Source organism: Anopheles stephensi, chromosome 2 (assembly GCF_013141755.1).
Source record: "Anopheles stephensi strain Indian chromosome 2, UCI_ANSTEP_V1.0, whole genome shotgun sequence".
Lineage (NCBI taxonomy): Eukaryota > Metazoa > Arthropoda > Insecta > Diptera > Culicidae > Anopheles > Anopheles stephensi.
In genome coordinates, this window is record NC_050202.1 from 66,583,986 (window position 1) to 66,604,564 (window position 20,579).

General features: G+C 42.7%; 1 protein-coding gene across 7 annotated transcripts in view; it reads left to right on the forward strand.

The window, feature by feature from the left end:
* Positions 1-20,579, forward strand: part of LOC118504344 (nephrin-like) — a 140,293-nt gene that overhangs the window by 93,702 nt on the left and 26,012 nt on the right. For all 7 annotated transcript variants that reach the window (XM_036038706.1, XM_036038705.1, XM_036038709.1 and 4 more), the window contains 4 exons: positions 5,963-6,114; positions 10,728-10,872; positions 18,056-18,189; positions 20,044-20,203. In XM_036038706.1, the coding sequence (XP_035894599.1) occupies positions 5,963-6,114; positions 10,728-10,872; positions 18,056-18,189; positions 20,044-20,203 (591 nt within the window). The remainder of the gene's footprint in view (positions 1-5,962; positions 6,115-10,727; positions 10,873-18,055; positions 18,190-20,043; positions 20,204-20,579) is intronic.

Below are 20,579 nucleotides of genomic sequence, written 5' to 3' on the forward strand. Positions count from 1 at the left end.
AATGAATCACCGTTCGGTGCGCCGTGTCGCTTGCTCCGGCCATTTATCATTGGTTTATTTTACAAAACTTCTCGCTTGACTTGGTCTTAACCTGAACGTTACACGTTGGCACCGGGTCAGCTTCGGTAAGGTGCTTAACGGACGCTTTCTGTACATTCAAAACGGGGACAAATTGGATAGTGAAATTGAAAATGTGAATTTTCATGCATCGTTTTCATGCAATTTGTTTCAGGAACAAGTTTTAGATCGTTAAAATCATATTTAAACGTTCAATTGTCTCTTAGAATTTTTAAAATTTTAATTGACAAAAATCTTTTACTGTTATGATAAACTTTTAACAACAAAAAACATTCACTGGTACGATCATTTTGATTGAGTTTTATAATATTTTAGGAGTTTTCTTCTATAATCAATTAAATTCATTCACGAGTTTGTATCCAAGCAATTTTCTTTTAATTCCTTTAACAAATTGGTTACATGTAATTTCTTTCAAAATTTACATTACTAAACATTTATATTTAGTTCGAAATTTGTCAACCTCAAATAGAGGAAATGATTCGAAGAAAAAAACATGCGAGTATAATCTAATATGTTACTGTTGCGCTATGCAAGTAAAACTGCTACTCTTTTCCAAAGGAAAGAAACAAAATCTGCCCAAGGAAAGCCAAATTCAATCTTGCTCTTCTATCTTACTTCCACTGAAAATCCGATTACCCAGTCGGTTTCCCATTTTTATCCGAACAGGAAAGTGAAGACTAATGGACTATCACTTAAAAATTCATCTCCAATTCGATTGCGCTGCGACTTTTGCAAGTGCCTTGCTATCGGCTGTTCGAGATCTGCATGATTCCCATATCCACAGCAGAAACCAACTCATCCTTCTTCGATGGTCATACGAGTACTCGTTGCACTTGTACCCAGTTCGACCCAAACGGGAGAAAACGGAATCTACGACACATACACAAAAAAATGCACCAGCATTGAATGGCTGCACGAAATGATCCAGGGTATAAGCTTGGCCTAACCACAAACATCCTAAGGAATGCTTAATATATTAAGTATGATTTTTTTTACTACATTTGCTGCATTTTTCTGTTTTCGAGTATGTTTTTTGGAGTTTTGGTTTACTTTTTGATATGCTCTGAAGTTGATGGTTTGACCTGTGTGAGAGTTAAAAACCGGTCGCTTGACCAGCCACCACTCCCACCGCGTTCGAGTGAACAGTCCCTCACACAAACACACTCACATACAAACAAGCAAAGTGCATCGATCGTTGACGACGGTGGCATTCCAGTGGCCCGGGCCACATGCTGTCGAGCGGGTTGAAATTCAATTACAGTTCACTGGGTTGTTTTGCCTCCTGCTGGGAGGAAAATTTGTCATTTCTTCGCCGACAACAAGAAAAATGTACACCCTGCAAACGACAACAGAAGCGGGAGCATTCGGGCGGGACACTGTGGGACACTGAAGGATGCTGTTGTTTTGCTGAAAGCACACAGCTGGTTTTTAGTTTGCATGTTTTGCTGCCGTGCAAACTGTAAAATCTAATCATGTGGGGCTGCGGTACATGTAACTGCTTCGCGAGCAGTGGGAAAAATGCATCAGTAAGCCACAGCCAGTGGTTTTTCATCACCGTGCAGGGTTATCTGTCTGTGGGCTGGCATCATTTTTGCCGTAAGAGAAATTGGAGCTATCTTTTTATTTGATTACTATACTTCTAGTCCGAGCGAATCGGTGTGGAGCAAAAGAGTATTTTAATACTATCATGCAGTGTAAATATGCTGATTCAAAACGTAGGGGAAAAAATTGATTGGAGTTCGGAGAATGTTATTGTGCTGAAAGAAAATATGTTATAGAAAACAGCAACAATCATCTTCACACAGATGGTGTAGAAACAAACGAGCTTGGTGATTCGCTACACTATGCTATGTAGGTTTGATAATATTTTTATTGGTAACTCATGTATCACACTCAATTTGCCAATCCAGACTATACCGACATTCAACAAACAACTTGTTTATGTATTTGGTTATCTCGGTTGATAAAATGGATTGTCTTTTGAGCGCTATTTGTTTGGCCAAAAATATAAGTTAAAGCTGGAGATTAAAATTGTACATGATTAATTTTTGAATGTTTAATCTATTGACATTCATTATAAAATCAGCTATGATAATATGCTCTTCACTGTACCCCTCAAGGCTAGTTTGCAGTCGATTGTTCAAGATACATTCGTGTAACATACAGACATAATTGAATTTCCAGCCTACTCATCAATCCAATTGCTGTAGTTTGATGAAAATCCTGATTTATTGATCCATTCCGAATGAGTTACTCTAAAATTCATTCGAATTTTACTACGCAAGACAAGAACAAATCCAACCTACTACTACCACGACACATTCCATGATATTTCTTTGCAATGGACAAGATGGCTTGAAGAATGATAAACAACAGGGTATCGTCTACTCTTTTGATTCAGCATATATATTCATTTATGTTTCGATAAGGCGTTCAGTAAAAACTGATACTTATAATAAAACTTGTGTAAATAAATTTGCCACAGCATAAAGCACAGCATTCCATCAATAAAAAGCATATTTTGTAGTCGTCATTTTTTCAAACTTCCAATAAACATCATTCACCGACGCTATGTAGCGTGACCGATGCCTACCCGAAAGAAACGCTCCGGCCCACCCTTAATTCCTTTTGGCTACATTAACACCAACATTTCCATTACGACACCATTGTGCCTGCTGGGAGTCGGGGCTGTTCTTCGTAAAGTCGGTGATTAATTGACTGTGAATGACCTGGAGGCAGGCAAGAGGCAGTGAACAGTTGATAAAACAAACTGTACAAAAGAACACGCAGAACATAACCAAAATTCTCCAAACCACTTGGTTTTCAATGTTGTCCTGGAACTCCCCACCGCCGCTTCTCCCAAGTTTCGCCGCAATCATCCCATCTTGAAAGCAAACGAATTTCCGCTCAATTGATAGTGGTGGATGGGCTGAAACAAATGGCGATAAAGCCACCTTCTTCTGTATCGGTCGATAGGTAAGGCTGGGTGTTAATTAATAAGTTGCTGTACACGGACGCTACAGGTAGCCGCAAGTCGATGTTTTTCCCGCTATGCCCAAGCATTACGGTAATGGCGGCAACCGAACGTTGCTTAGGCCAATTTAACTCGCCCAGGTATCGGTAGCAAACTTTCTGCTCCGTTAATCTGCCGCCATGAGCGGATATGGTTGAGAATGTTGGGGCGAAATTTAAATTGAATTAATAAGCCCCTTCTAAAAGCGTCGTCGGATGTGGCTTTCGTTTTAAAAATGCTCTGATTGCATTACCGCAAAATCGATCCTCACTTTCAATCATGGGATGATGACACTAATAAGCGCAGACGCTAACAGTGAATCCGATGAGATGGAAGTAAAACAAAAAATGAAAAAAAATCCTCACACCCCCTTTTCCCTTTCTATACGTGTCTCCTTTTGACTCCTACTTACCGCCCACCGTTCGCCGGAGGTTTCAATCCGTTTGTGCGGAGGCTAATAGCATTAAAAGCGATATCGCGATTCTCCCCGTGACGAGCTTCCACTATCCATTCCAGGCGCCATTGAGCCGCCCCGAAACCAGTTCCCGTTCGGCAGTGCTTTTTATGTCCCATCATCATTTGGCGCCGTCTAGGACGATTTGCCGTGGGATCGGGGAAGGAGAATGTGGAGAGAGGCAAAACGATTGGGGTGGAAAGTTGCCAAACATGGATTAGGCCGGGGTGCAAAGGGTGGCGGTGGTGGTGGTGGTTTTGCAGCTGGTCGATTTCTATCGGCACCCGGTGACCCTCACCCGGGCAGTGTTCGATTCAGCGACATCAGCGCATTTTCCGGCCTCATATTTTCCATCCCTCAAGCGAACACATGGTGGAGTGGGACGGTTGGAAAATTGATAATTTAATTGACTCTGAAAGCGAACTTCCCGCTGAGATTTTACGCTTTTATTAAATAAAATTTTCAGAAGCATCAAAGTTTTCTTTCATCATCATCATCATCATCATCATCCATGTAGTTGCGTCCTGTTGCGATGTGATGGCGCACAGTTTGGACGAACGCAACCCGGGACAGCCCCGAAGGTGCCGGTGGTTCGTGTCGCTTCGATGAGTTGCTTTTTCTCGTCGGATTTCAAGAGGCCGCTTTCGAGCTCGCTGGGCGAAACGCGGGAGGTGGCAAACACAATGTCACCCAAGGGACAATGGCAGGCGGCACACGGCACCACACAATAAAGCACACCATATCCCATTCTGGGTGGACGGTGCTCATGACACAGGAAAAGTTTTGTTTTCGATCAAAGAAAAACCGGACGTCCCATCGTATTTGATGGACGATTGCAGCTTCTATGCGATCCATTTTGGAACTTGTTGTGTGGTTTCGTTTTTTTTCCTCTGCACTTCTTTTTCCTTTGCTCCATTCATCCCCTCATATCGAACAGTTCATAAAGGGCACTAAGTTGGATAACACTTCGCATCAGGCATCCTTTTGTGTGTTAGATTGTCCGTTGGCCGGGACTCGTTTGAAGCACGGCTGGAGATGGGCGATAAATTTTCCATTTTCCACTCCAAATGGACTCTGGCGGTTGCTATGGATTCTTCCAGGGGGTATTTTTATTATTCTTCCTCTATTTTTATTAAGTTTAACATACAATTCCGTTGGCAACGGGTCGCTTGTTGAAGTGCTGCGTAGTGTTTACTGCGCTGTTCCCTCTCTTTTCATTATTTGGACACGCATGAATCTGCTGCTCCATTATATATTCACGTGCCGGCGGAGTACAGTCCAATTTGGCAAAATGGTGGCAAAAGTGTGAAACGATAAATGTCAGCATATTTCGACACGCACACAGTGAATTAATTAAACGCGTGCTAGGCTTTTTTCTCGCTCATTCGTTCTGTTGCACGCAACACTCGACTGAAGAAATTTCACGCTTGCCCATTTCCGTGATGGTCGGCTGGTTAATGTTTAATTGGAGCAATATTGTTTTTATCCTCGAGTAAACGGTGCGCGCGCGCTTGTGTGGGAGAATGATTGTTTTATAAAAATGAAGGATTTTAACGCTTTATTGAAACCGTTTATTTATTTAAAAATGACCCTTTCTCTCCTGAGGTTTGCAAGCAGTGCAATAAAACCACTTTCCGACTTTGAAGCGATTCAGCTTGATTGCCAAATTGATACTCTAGTCATTCAATCGGGTAATCTTCCACCGGACTGCCGTGTCGCATACCGATAATCTCTAAATGCTCACCGCAAACCGTCAGCTATCGTTGCTGAATTAGAACGAACACGAGACCTTCGATATGCCACAGATATTTTGATAACAGTCAAGCCAAGGAAAGCCATACCGGGTCCGGTAATACAATAATACCCTCTAAATTCCCCATGCTCATCTGCGCTAATATTCATATCAATAAACATCGGCACACCCCGTTAGTCCGTTTGGGGAATTCTACCTCCGTATCACAATCAGGTACAGGACAGGGAAGCTTCTTCCCTGGGAACATTCGCCCCCTTCTTCATTGCAAGAGTCCCAATCTTCCCGAGCATTATCTTTTGAGGAATCTCGATTTTCGCACAAACTAGCCTTCTGAATGAAGTTTTCCGCCAATCCGTGTGACCGGCTCATATCCGTAAGATGATCTTTGATCTGCACTGGAATGTTGAGCGCATTGCAGTAGCTTTCGTCTTCAATTCACGGGAAATGGCAGACGGCAGATTAATCGAAATCTTCTGAGGAATCGGGTTCCACCAAGAGCGTTTGAAGTACTTAGGCTTTAACCGCAGCTACCATCGCAGCAGTAGCGTAGCACAATCACATTATATCGGTGCACATTAGGGGTAAAACCATTGTATCTCTTTAAACGGAAATATAAGTCCTCTGTTTTCACATACAATCTCTTTTCTTCTCATTCATTCGGCAGTGCGACCACTTTCGGTACGGTTACAGGGTAAGAACCGACCACTATCGGCTAACCACACGTACGATCTGCAGTGTGAAGTGCTCGGATCACGGCCAGCTCCTACTATCACCTGGTGGAAAGGCAGCACACAGATGCGCGGTCATCATGAAACGGTAAGTGCGGCATCTGAATGAGTTGTTAGTGAGAAACAAGTTGATATACAAAACAATCATTAGTGCCATTAAAACGTTTTCCTGAACTATGCCATGTTTCGTGGTTTCATTTATTGGAAAATCCTATACAAAGCTTCAACTTTAGAATTTTGCTTTACCTTCTGAATGACATAAACAACGAGTCGTTGTATTAAGGTATCATTAAGTACAGAAAACCAGAAATGGCAGGCATGGCATTAAGGGTCTTTAGGCCAAAAAGATAGAGTGAGAGAGAGAGAGAGAGAGAGAGAGAGAGAGAGAGTCTTTGAAATGTTTTTTATTCCTCATTATAAAAAAAGCCTGATCATATTTATGTTATTCATGTTCTTAGTTGCTATGGGAAGCATCCGAGCAAAAACAAGTGATTTTATTTTTATTTTTTGTTGTAATTACGAGCTGTATTTATTAGTTAACATTCTCTGATATGAAGAAATAACAGCATTTTCGTATAAACTCACAGCATAAAAATGGTGTAAATGCGGAAAATTTAATATAATCTTAAATCGGCCATTACGGGCCGAACTGTAAACTCATCCTTTGATGTGGTACTCGGACTGCTCGGACTGCACGCCAAAATGCTATTCGAACCGAGATAAATAAAAAACAGCAGATAACCACCGGTCAACAGTTGCTTGGTCCAATCCAGCCACATCGTTAATCGTGCTTTGCTTTATTACGATTACATTGCACCATGATGAGTTTGTCCCTATTAGTTGCAAACCGATGTCAACTAACTTTACGCTCTTTTGCGCTCTACTGCCCCCTCTCCTGGTTTCCCTTTTCCCATTCGTTTGGTTAACAAATTTGCGGTAGGCAATCCTGCAAACCCACGACAACATCATTAAACATTCGGACGGTAGAGCAAGAGTTGCAACAATACAACGCACTTTATTGTCACACTGTGCATCGGGTTGCCGGGTGTTACAATATGGTCATAGTTTGAGGTTTATGTTTTGTTTTGTTTTGTATCAAACCTTTTCCACCCCACTGTGGTGTCACTGTTAGAGCGTACCGCACCAGGCGGTAATATGCAAACCACATACCACAGACTTTTTTATATGCGTACCTAAAAAATGATAGCGAATAAATAGAAGAACACATTACTCTGACTTCTAATGGGTTTTTTTTCTGCAAAATGATAATAATAATAATGATAACGGTCGCATAAGGTGTGGGATTTATGCCATCAGATAATGGATTTGCATGGTTAAAAAATGATGATTTCATTGCGTCGTCCAAAACAAGCTTTAAAATTTAATAAATCACTTCAATCACTCTTTTTATCTCCATCGTTAAATCGCTGTGACGTTGTCAGTTTGTTAAAGACATTGTTTTTTCCATAAGCTTAAGGTTATTTAAATTAAATAAAGCTAATAATCTAAAGCGAAATTAAGCTAATGATTTCCACAATGCTAAATGTAATATAAGTTTGCACAATGATACAATTTATATTTAACCACTTTTTCTCTGGAATGTCCGAAAATTGGATTGGTCCAGAATGGAAAACAGATTACAGAACGTCGATTAGTCGTAAAAAATAATTAATTTTGGCGAGAAGAAAGCAAATCTTCCAAGCACAACAAAAATTCGACGATTAAGGTTATGCACATGTTGAATGTATCTTTTTTTATAACCTGGTACATTTTGTATTCTCAATGTTATTTTATACAATAAGAACGGCCCGGCCGTATTAAAAAAAATAGCAAATATGAAACATTGTTAAAAACAAGTTTGAGGCGTTGACAATATAGCGTCAAGCCGTCACAATTAAACATAAATAATAAGATTGTAGCGTTGCTGCGATACCATGCTTTTCTTCTTTTCCAACAAGTAATGGTGCAACATTCATCTGGTTAACCAGAAAAAAAGGTGGTGAGAGTTTTTTACCGCTCCTCTTTCACCATACACTTCAAACGTCTATGTTCGTTTGAACCTTTCTGGTCCTTTTCGCGGACGTGAAAAAGGGCCTGGTTGGACATTCGAACCCGGTAAAACCTTTCTAACACCTGGCCGGCTTTTTGTTTAAATTTCATTTTATCTCCTCTCACCGCTCAACGGGAAGTGCAAATGTTCACACCGACCCATCGGTACACTTCGTTGGTTCGCTATGCCGCGGTTGTGGTGAAAATAATGATCAATTTTCAATTTACTTTTGCTACCGTCGGTTTCAACCACAGGTACGATGAAACCGACCAGGTCTATCACGGATGACATAGCGTGGTTTAAAAAATTTGTTTTATTGTTATTTATACACTGGAACCACCGGCCGGGTATATGAACGCTATTGTGTCGGATGTGTGGCGTGCAGAAATCGCTTTGTGAGACTGCTACAATTACCAGCAAGAATCAAGCGGATGATAGCGGATATCAGCATCATGGGGCGTTCGATTTTTCCAGCCGTGAGGACGTATAGTGATGCGTTTGCAGGATGATTTGTTTTTCATTTTCCCGTGAAAAATAAACTTAATGGCCAATGGGTTTCAGAAGAGGAATCCGGCTAGAACAGGGTCCTTTTACAATGGATGTCAACAGTGATTATCTAGCGCTAAGGTTGAAAGTAAACACAATACCCACCAATGTTGAATTGTCTTTAATGGACCGAAACGTATGTTTTTCTTTATATTTCCTCTCTTTTATAGCACTGTGTGCTTCTTCGTGTTTCAAGTTGATTTCTCTATCTATTACCTAAGTTGTTTGTATTCAAGCAAAAAAGCTAATTAAAGAAGTTCAGTAACATCTTTTTTAGGTTTAAAAAATACATAGCTTTAAATACGAGTTTAAGCTAATACTTAAACTATAAACCATTCATACGAAGATTTACTTTATTATCGATTTCAAAATACGTGATTTAAATATAATACTATTACAATACATGAATACAAACAGTTTGATTGGTTCAATACAAGAATGGAGTGCAATTAATTTTTGTTATCAAAATTTAACAAGTGAGTGTCTTAGGCACCCATGACGAGAATTATTCACAAATACAATAATTTTAATAATTTTAGCATAATGGATAGCCTTAACGATGCATACGAAAACATAGAGCTAGTAATGATATTGCTTCATTTTATTTCTACCAAAGCTACATTCCTGTCTTCTCATATGGTAGCTTCCTCAGATTTTCCCATCCCATGTCACATTAATGCTGTATTCTGTTCTTTGCTACTTTTGTGCCGCTGAAACGCTAAGCTCATCAATTTCTTCGCACTCTGCATATTTGCCCTCTCTCTCACACACACACACACGCACCCATGTGTAGGGTAGCTTTTCCATGGGTCACACTTTTTCCGTCCAAACTGTGTCATGTGCTGGAACGCTGAAGCGTTCGGTTGCATCCTAGAGGAAGCGCACATAGTCACCTACGGATCGGTCGGTGAGAAATGAGCATGCATAGCTGGCAGCTCTGCCCAGACAATTCAACCCATTTACACGTCGTTTGCTGGTAGGCAACAGCGCAGGGACGAAGTTTCTTGAGTAGATTTGTCTTGCATGCAGTAGCCAACTGGCTCGCACCGGTAGGGGAAAAAAGCCGGACGAATACCAAAGTCGATGGTAAGATGCGGTATAAAAATCACTGCGGTTTGTGAAATTGTATGCCTCGGTGTGAAACGAACCGAGAAAGCACACGCGAACGGTACGGTTAAACGAAACGTCGGGCGATGGAAAAACATCCTGCCCTTCCCTCTGTGCAGAAGGTTCCATCTTTCCCGAGCAAAGGGACACAGACAAGCAGGGACACCTACCGCGCTCGGTGGGTGTTGATAGAAAATTGCAATTTGTATGCAAATTTCGTCCCCAATAATAACAATAATAATACGAAATTTATTACAATGTGACAGTTTCGCGCGGGAATGCAGGAAAAAGAAACAAAAGTTGAAGGGGTTCTGGGCAGATGGTTGAACGTTGGGTAGGAAAAGCTAGCGCACCGAATCAGGACGCGCGCGTTCGCTCTGCACGGGATGGGATGGCCCTTGTCCGTGCTTCGAGCCACCAACCTACGTTGGAATGTGAAATAATTTGCTGGGCAATGGTGAGAAAAAATAATACTATCACCAAAACTACTAACAGCCCTTCAGCTCGGAGTCAGCTTCCGTGATCGGGAATGTTTTCGTGAATAGCCGCACAATGAGTGTGTGTGCATGACAGGGAAAGGAACAGTCAGCAAGTCAGCAGTCAGCCACCACGAAACATGCAATGTGGTTGTTTACAGCTACTGGTTAAAGGAAGGAGTGAAAGTAACTCGTGTTGAGCATTTAGCGAGATGAGTCCTGCTTTAACTGAGCATGAAAAAAAATCTTCAAACCTGCCTGGAATACCTATAAAATGTTTTATTGATTTGGCATAACGAAAAATTTTGAAAAAATTTCTAACATGTTTGAAACCGGTTTAGCAACAAAACTGTATTCTTAAAGCTTTTTTAATGAGTGAAAAAGTTAAAATGTTCACTCAGCTCTGGCACGGTTCGGATTCTCTCTGATCTGTTATCACTCACATCACATCACTTGACACACTAATTATAAAATGCATATGTAATACTAATCCTTTGCTCCCCTGTATCTCATCTTCTTCAGACGGACCCGGACGGTAACATCACCGTATCGATACTGAGCTTTCGACCCACCATCGATGATAAGGGCAAATATTTGTCCTGCAGGGCAGAGATGGCTGTCATACCGGATGCTGGGAAGGAGGACGGCTGGAAGCTTGACATCTACCGTAAGTATCGCAGTATAGGTCCTGTTGGAATTCTTCTCCATTCCCCTTTCCTCCTCACCCACCTGTTTCAAATACTGTGCCCGCTCGAAGACATTGATGAAAACCGCGTCAATTTACCGCAACTCGCCTCGATCAGCTTGATGGTGGGCGCTCTCATGACAACCTGTCAGAAGATACCCCTTGCGGCTGTCGAAACTGCACGTTCCTTTGTCACTTCCGGCTCCCGTTGACAGTGCGAAGTCATCAACTCCGAGCAGCGAACTTCGAGAGCTTTCCCGCAGCTAGCAGGACAGCCCAACCGGGCCGAAGTTTCTTCCTCTTTGATGCGTTAATATTGCACCCTCGACGATGTCCCTCGACGAATGAAGATGAAGATAATTAAAAATTCATTACAACCGCGTGATGAGGCAAACTCTCCGGGGTGCCTGTGCCTCCGCTATCAGTCCCGCGCTGGCTCCTGGGTGGGAAAATGTCCATCCCATGGGGATCATTTGCGGAACGTTTGAATCTCATCACAGCGCACCATGGACCTGGGAACCGTTGTGCCATCCTGTGTTGGGAAAGCTTGCTTTGCTTGCAAAGGCACCACGGATTATAACGCGCCACACCCTTTTCAGCCAGGCTTGAACAACTCGGCCGACCAACGTCCGGGATACATCTGTTTTCCAATCTCTTGACCTTCGCAGTGCGCTGGAACAAAGAGCCGTCTTAACGCGCCTTTCCGGTGAAGTGTAGCGTACCGGAACCTTAATCAAATTTGCTACCATTTGTAGGTCGATTGTTACCATTTTTTTCGAACCCATCGTTTCAACAGTCCCAACGGCACACGCGGGGGACCGGCAGGGGTAGGGGGATGCGAGCAAAATTTCCCACGGGCTGCTCAACCCTTCGGGACAGATTGGACACTCTCGCAGCAACCGATCTCGCTGTCACTCAGTGCCGATTGCCGCGCGGCGTGGTGTTAGAGGCACGGAGTAGCGGGGGCGATTGTGCCGGTTGGGATACGGGTGTAACTGTCATGTCTGTCATCGCAGTACGCCTCGGTGTCATTAGAGAACGCTTCCACTGGTATGCTGTGGAACGGCGGCGAGAGCCAGAGAGGGAGAAAGCGGATGTATTTTCCGGAGGATTTCATCGTGAGAATTCGGTTTCCTTTTTTCTGTTGTTCAATCGTACCTTAAACATAGAAAATGATTTAAGTTTAATACAAAAATGTTAAAATATTTCTCAAGTGAAAAAATTCACTCACATTAACGATAATAAATTTCGGAATATTGCAATGTTTGCTTCCTAAAGCATATTTGTAACGCTCCGTTATCGTTAAACGACACTTTACACTCCTTTCAAAACGATAATGTAGCTCTAATCCTAGCAACAAACATGCTGTCTGGTGGAAAATGGTTAAACATCGCCCCACATTTTAACACTGTCGCTTTCTCTGTCGCTTCCATCCCTTTTGTACACGCTTTGAATATGTAATGCTGTCTGTCCCAGACGCGCTGGGCGCTAATTATAAAAAGGATGCACACTTTAGCATTTAGAAAGGATAGCTACACCGGGTGAACAAAAACCTCCCCAGAGCATCTTTTTGCCCCCACTCGAAACCCAAGCCTATTTTCTTCCTTTTGCCTAGTTCAAGGATAATACCTAAATCATACACACATTCCACTGTTACGGCAGCTTGTGCAGAGATGGTTGAGCGGCTCAGCACATGCCGTTCCCGCCGAGACCAAATCACCGTCATCGGGGAGTTTGCTATTCGCTATGGCTAACAAACTCCGAATCGCCACCTGGAATGCTTGTTCTGTGAGACCGAAGAAAATCCCGCTTGTTGATTTTCTTCGAAGACAAGCCATCGACATCATGCTTATCACAGAGACCCACTTAAAACCGGATGTAAGTTTTGCGCTTCCGGGCTACAACTTGGTACGGATGGATCGTCGCGGGTCCAATACGCGAGGAGGAGGGGTAGCTATCGCCGTTAGAAGTGGCATACTCTTCACCCCGTTATCGTGCTACAAAACCACAATGTTAGAAGCTGTCGGAACTGAAGTACAGTCAGTCACTGGGGCAATACGGTTCGCAGCTGTTTACTGCTCGCTCCAAGGTCGGCATGACCTTGGTCACGATGCTGCCTTCAAGCGCGACCTCTCCATCATCACCAGAACGAATGCCAAACTTGTTGTGGCAGGTGACCTTAATGCTCGACACCGCATGTGGAACAATATGCGCTCCAACACCAACGGTAGACTTCTCTTCGACCACGCCCAGCAAGGTCACTACACTGTTGAGTACCCAGACTCTCCGACCTACGTAACATCGAGAGGTTCATCCAGCACCTTAGATATTTTCTTAACCAACGTTGGGATAGAGAAGCCAGTGACGCTGGATGAGTTAAATTCCGATCATTTTCCGGTATTAACTGAGGTGACCTTCACAGCTAGCCGTAGTCCAAAACTACAAAGAAAGGACTTCCTCAGTGTTGACTGGGCGCGTTTTGGCCGGTTAGTGGACGGCGAATTACATGAAACTGAATGCAATACGGTTGAGGAAATTGACCTTGCGATTGGTATGCTAGAAAGGGCAATTAAGAAAACAGAACAGGTATGTGTTAGGACCAAGCCCGTTACGAGTGAGTTTGTGAACATAGACCCCTATACATTGGAACTGATACGGATGCGAAACCGATACAGGAGACTCTTTCAAAATACTGGAAATAGACTTTATAAAGGTCAAGCAGCAACTTTGGCGAGGGTGATCTCTTCAAAAATTGCTGATATAAGGAATGCGAATTTTGAACGGGTTGTTTCCCGGATGGATGTTCGATCTCCACCCTTTTGGAAAGTAGCCAAGATCCTTAAGCAGAGATCCAAACCTGTCCCTCCTTTGACAGTCAGTGGAAACATTTTGGTCACTCCCTACGAAAAGTGCAATGCCATTGCTGCGCAATTTGCTAGTGCACACTTGCTAGGTTCTAATTTTGTTAGTCCTTTTGAAAGGAACGTTACTGAAAGCTTAAGATCAGCTCATCAAGCTAGCTTCTCTAGACCAGAACATGACCGTGTGACCGTGGGAAACGTCCGATTTGCACTGAAGCGGATGAAAAACATGAAGGCTCCCGGTATAGATGGATTATTCAACATCCTACTCAAAAACCTACAAGTGAAAGCACTTACCTTGTTGGCTACCATTTTTGATAAGTGTCTTGTGCTGGGATACTTCCCTAGCGCTTGGAAGAGTGCTAAGGTGGTTCCCATTCTCAAGCCCGGTAAGGATCCTACTCGTGCAGAGAGCTACCGACCAATAAGTTTACTCTGTGCTTTGGGTAAACTATTTGAAAGAATAATCCTCGATCGTCTTCAAAACCGGGTGTCTGAGCTGGAACTCATCCCTGCAGAGCAGTTTGGTTTTAGATCAGGTCATTCAACTACACAGCAATTGCTTAGGCTCAAAAATATCATTCAGGCAAATAAAACAGCATCTAGATCCACTGCTGTTGCCTTTTTGGATGTTGAAAAGGCTTTCGACAACGTTTGGCATAGTGGACTAATTCATAAGCTATTAGTGTACGGTCTTCCAATGTTCTTGGTGAAGATCGTCAGCAGCTACTTGGAGGATAGGACATTTCGGGTGGCCTTAAGCTCTGCGATGTCTGATGCCTTACCAATTCCCGCCGGAGTACCACAGGGTAGTTTACTTGGACCTTTATTGTACATTTTGTACACAGCGGATGTACCTGATCTACCCTGTGATGGCAAGTTATTCCTGTTTGCAGACGACACTGCCATTGCCGTAAAGGGCAGAAACGTGGTAGAATTGAGGAGCAGGGCTCAGCGCTGCCTAGATATTTTCCTCAAATATGCTACAAATTGGAAAATCAAAATAAATTCAACAAAAACCCAAGCGGTGCTGTTTCCCCATCGGTATAAGGCCAAACTTTTAACTCCTCCAAATTGTAGCCGTATTCGAGTAGAAGGTAACTTTGTAGAGTGGTCCACGGTCATTAAATACTTAGGACTTATGATTGATCGCAAGATGCTCTTTCGAGAACATATTCAGGGCATTTTGAACAAGGGTCACATGCTCATTAGAAGCCTGTATCCCTTGATTAATCGTAGATCCAAGCTATCACTACAGAATAGGCTCGCATTGTACAAGCAAATATTTTCACCAATGGTTACTTACGCAATTTCGGTGTGGGGGTCCTGTTCACAAACTAACTTAAACAAAGTGCAAATAATGTTAAATAAGGTATTGCGCATGATTTTAAATGCCTCAAGATACACAAGACGAGTGGATCTGTATGAAAGTGCAGGAATTAAACCACTTCATGAATTAGCTATACAAATGAATGCAATGCTCTTCGAGAGATGCATGCATTCAGAATATGAATTAATTCGCAACATAGGAGCCTCACTCCGATTGTAAATCAAACTAGGTAAGATAGGTTAAAGTAAAAATAAGCTAGGGTAAGTTTGTTATTATTTTTATATTTTTAAGGTTTTTAAGTAATTTTTCATTAGTTTAAATTAGGTTATCGTAGGCTACTAGGTAAAAAAAAAAAAAAAAAAAAAAAAATCACTTAATTCAATCAATTCAGTGCATGCCATCGCATTAACACAAAACAAAATCTTAACACAAAACATACAGAATTTAGGTTAGAAAAGCGCATTTGAACGCTGTATATAATCCAATATTATCCTCAACAATGTAATTGTATCAAAACATCAAGAATAAATGTATGTATGTATGTATGTATGGCAGCTTGTGCAAAATCTCATTTGGAGTAAATGCCGCAAGAAAACCGACCGCTCTAGCTCCCTGCCCGTCGTCATTACATCTCGGGTCCCTTGCTACCCGGCTGTCGTTATTTTACATCCACCCGCCGGGCATGTCTTCTGTTGCGTTGCTTAACACACCACCCACTCACTTCCAGTAAGATATTATACGTTAACAAACTTGTTACAGGAACGACCAGAAGGCCGTGGAAAATTGTGGTGGTGATGGTGGTGGGAATGAAAAAGATCAAGTCCGTGGTAAGCTTATTATTCAAGTTTATGGTTTTTGGTAACGGAATCAAACATCCCGAGGAGCTGGTATGCATATCCGACTGCAGAGGCTGCCGCACCAGTTTGGCGACCAGCGGACTAGCCCATTAGCGGAATTTTCTCATGATTTATTCATAGCTAGCTGGCTGCTAGATTTTCGCTCTCGCTAGTGCTAATGCGTGTGACCGCTGTCGATCCTCGGTGGACTGGCAGGAGACGTTCCACTGCTGGGACGGTTTGTCAAACCGGTGGCAAATGTCGTAACGAGTTTATATCAATACATTACGAAACAAAGTCATTGGATGGGTGTCGAAACAAAGCATGGATTAGTTGAACAAAAACTAAAAATTTTTAACACGTGCGCTTGTTTATGTTAATCATGCACTTTGCTGAATATGGCTTTTGATTATTAATTAAAAACTTCGCAATAAACCCCTTTCTATGTGGTGCAGCTTAATGCACGATGAATCTGCTTGTGACTGGCATACATCCAACACCCAACTACTCCCTGTTCATGGCAAACACTGATAACACTCCGTCATCGAACTTTGCGTTATGAAAACTCATAAACTTACACAGCACGACACGTTTAACGGTCTGCCTAAAAGTTGCTCCCATCAGAATGGTTGGAAAGGGACACATCTCGGATCAAATTGTCCACTTTATCTTCGGCCTCATGTGAAGGTTAAGGCTGCAACCGGACGCAGATGTGCAAGGTACAACTTTTCACCGTGCAATAACCATGCGTAGGTACCGGCAACATCGAACGAATATGAGTTTAGGGTTTGGACAAGCAATTTTGGAAAACTTGCTACCTAGCGTCCAACGTTTCTTTGATCTCGATGTCGGGTGGCTAGCATCATGCCAAGGGTCAGTTTGCGATGGTCAAACAGCACCAAACGCATCACAAACCTTCGAAACGTACCGAGGTCTAAATATTGAAGACACTTCCAGCGATGTCACCCCATCTGAAGCTCAATGCAGGAAATAATGAATTTTGAGATTGGTTATACGAAGGACCAATGGAGAAGCATGTAGCATGATAACTTTTCATCTGGCCCGGGCGTGACTTGGAAGAGTGTGGTAATGAATGCAGGGTGAAACAAGCAGCCAGAACCGTTGAAGCGCCAAAAATTATACAACCTTTCTGCTTGTAGCTATATCTCACGCTTTGGCACGTTATATCTGCAAGTCAGCAGATGGTGCTTTACTCAGGGCTAAATTTTTACACGCTGTCTATAAGATGCATTAGTTTTCGGAGTTGCGATCATTCCAAGAATATTTCGTACTGTATGCTCAACTCTGGTTCCGAATCCAGCGCTCACTCTGAATGAAGCCACGGTTAAGAGTCTTATAGATCTACCACTTGTTTTAAGATAGGATTTAAGAGGCTCCATGAATAAAAAATATAGTTACTTAAATGATCAATAAATATCACAATTAATATTATCAAATGAGATATTCAACTTTCGTTACTGAAAACAAACAGCCAGGCCGTTCTTTATGAATAAAAAAAACTTTATCGCAGGCTTACGCCTTCAAGAAAAAAAGCATTACATACTTAAAATATTAGACTCAATCTCTCCTTCTGGGAGCTATTCTGTAGTTTCACAAAACAAAAACAGAACTGAAAAGAACCCAAAACGATCTTCTCTAGATTACGCTAAACAGTACATTGCACATCCTTATGAGCCAATTATCTCTAGAGGCAACCCTTTTTTCATTCAACTCACCTTAAAAAATGTTTCCCCTAAACTCTGTTTACCGTGCAAGCCATCTTCCTTCTTGCAAATGGAGAAGTATTTAAGCAACAGCTCACGGCAGCTTTTAATGCGCCATATAAACATTCTTTTCATCCCTAGAACTCCTCCTAAGCAATCCTTAATTCGGTGCACCTTTTACCGTTTCCTTTTCGTTCGTTCTCAGCCACAGAATTCTTGCGACCTTTTTGTTGAAACTGGAAGACCCTCATCCAAAAAAACAAACCCCAATCTTGAATGGTCACCACGTATTCGTTTGTTAATTAATTTTACAACTATCACGCCCTTGTCCTAAATGTGCAACCCTGGTTGCTTTGTTACTGCTACGCTTCTGCTCATGGTTCTACTATTGTAAAAAAAATGTTTTCATTACAGACGTTCCCGTGGTAACGCTCGAGTACGGCACGAACTACAACTACACCTCCTCCATCCCGGAAGGAGTCGACGTGTACTTCGAGTGCAACATCAAATCCAACCCGTGGGTGTACAAAGTGATCTGGCGTCATTACGTAAGTGTTTCCTGGTGACACATACAAAACATATACACGTACACAAACACACGGCGGTAGTAGTGTCGTTATTTTGTGACCATTTCTCCGTGGATTAGCAACCATAGCAACTTGACCGGCTGGCCGCACTGATTAGAAGAAAAAAAGGCGAAAAAATAATGGAACACAATCCATAAGGCAGACACACCACTATTCAGCATGTGTTTTGTCGCACAGGATGTGAGAGAAAAATTAAATGCTACCTCCCCCGTGGGGCACACATAAAAACAAATTAATCCTTACGTTTTATGATGAAGCAACTATTCGCTCATCCATGCGGCACTTCGGTGCCGGTTTGTCAGACACCGTTTGCCGCACAAAGAACCCTTCCATCGACGTACATGGACCATCGCTGGCTGCCGGCAGGAACGTAACGTGTGTCATCCTAATGTTTTGCATCGGTCGCAAAACGATCCATCGAGCGACGGCGCTCGGACACGGCATTATCTGATGTCGTTTGTTTTATTACGAATTTCCCTTCCAGCAACAGTGCGGTCGCACAACGCATTTGTAACTGGGTGAATTGTGATTCCCAGCAACGGAGACGCAAATGCCTACTCCACGGGGCAAAATAATGGCACCGTGCTTCCTTGGTAATGACCCACCGCTCAATACTAATGCTCTATGAAGGGTGTGTGTGTTTTTTTTTTACTTCGAGTACTAATGGAGGACATTTCAAGTGCGATATCGTTTCATTACGGAGGGGCGATCGAGGGTTTTCCGTACACCATCCATCCCGACATACAACGGCAACAACCCAAAGCTATGAAACAAAGTAAAAAAAACGTGAAGAAGATACAGAAGGAAAGCCCGAATGGTGTAGAGAATGGCGAGGAACGAAAGGGGACCCAAGGCCAAAGTGATGCGTAACACTAATTATCTTCTTTTATTGCCACACTGGTTGTTATTAATTTAGAGAAAGAGAGCTATCTTGGTGTGCTTCGTGGAACGGTCACATTGTCCGTGGGTTGACAAGCTGACAAGCGTCTAGAATTCACCCTGGCCAAACCTTCTATTGGACAGCGAGAGCCAACGCTCCGCTTCTGGATGAGTTATCCCGCACCGGAGTCGAAAGAGCTAATTTATCCGCAGCTTAGATCTTGGGCAAACCTTCACGACCAAACCGTTGGGCGTCTGATAAAACTGCTGTGAAATATAACCCAGCTAAAGAAAATGCGCTTAAACGCCCAACTTTGCAAAAGCGAACGAATAGCGATCGGTCCGAATAAAGCATCCAAGATGTAGATTAAGTGCGTACCAAATTAAACGGCTTCCCAGGAAAAGGTCGTCATAATTATTTCGCTATCCGACCGCTTCTGTGTGTGTGTGTGTGTGTGTGTGTGTGTGTGTGTGTGTGTGTGTATTTGTGAGTGTTTCCATTTTCGCTAAAATTCGTGTTTCGACTTTCTTCTGCGAGCGTTCTATTGAAACACTTCATTTTTTCCACTCTTTGACCTCCGACCGGAATTGCTCCGTGACCGGAAAGAGACAATGGTTTTTTTTTTTTATTCGATGGGTCCATTTTTGTCCGTGTTCCATCTTTAGCAAGGCCGTGTCGGTCATTTGTTCATCCTTTTGGGGGGGCTTCACGTTTCGAAACGTTGCCAAGAAGTAACGGAAAGAAATGGTCACTTGCTCTCTTACAAATCGATTTTACTCCTGTGCTGTGTCTTACGATGTTGCGTTTGTTCGTACACTTAAAGCTAGGGGACCATTTCACCATACATTTATTTTCATTGCACTGTTTGTGTGTGTACGATTTTTTTTTTGCATTCTCTTTCACTCATCTGGTTCTTCTTGCGATGTTTCCCGCAGGGCAAGGAGCTGGTCAACAATCCTTCCGAAGGAGTTACCGTATCGAACCAGAGCCTGGTGCTGCAGAACGTTAGCCGCAGCCGGGCCGGACTGTACACGTGCGTCGGCAGCAACCGGGAGGGGGACGGTGAGAGTAACCCTGTCCATCTGGACATAAAGTGTAAGTATGATGATCGTGTGCCATTTTGGTGCTGGCCCGCTTCCGCTGCTGTGCTGATTATGCTGATTATGCGTATGTCGTTTCTGTGGTGCCGCAGTGATGAAAAATACTGCAGGGTCGTAACATTCCAGAGGCGGACTGGAGGGCATCAAGATTTGTTCGTTTTTTCACACATGCCTGCGGGATCGATATTATTTATTTGCGTGTTTGGAATGACTGCTACTGGCAGAAAACTTCAAAGAGATAAAATATTGAACTTTAATGGCATAGCACAAAAGAGTTAATTGGATGAGAAATAATTGTAATTATTCATATCCTTTGTTAAATGTGGCCTTCAAAATGTCATTGAGCGTAAAAATACTGACGAACAAAGGCA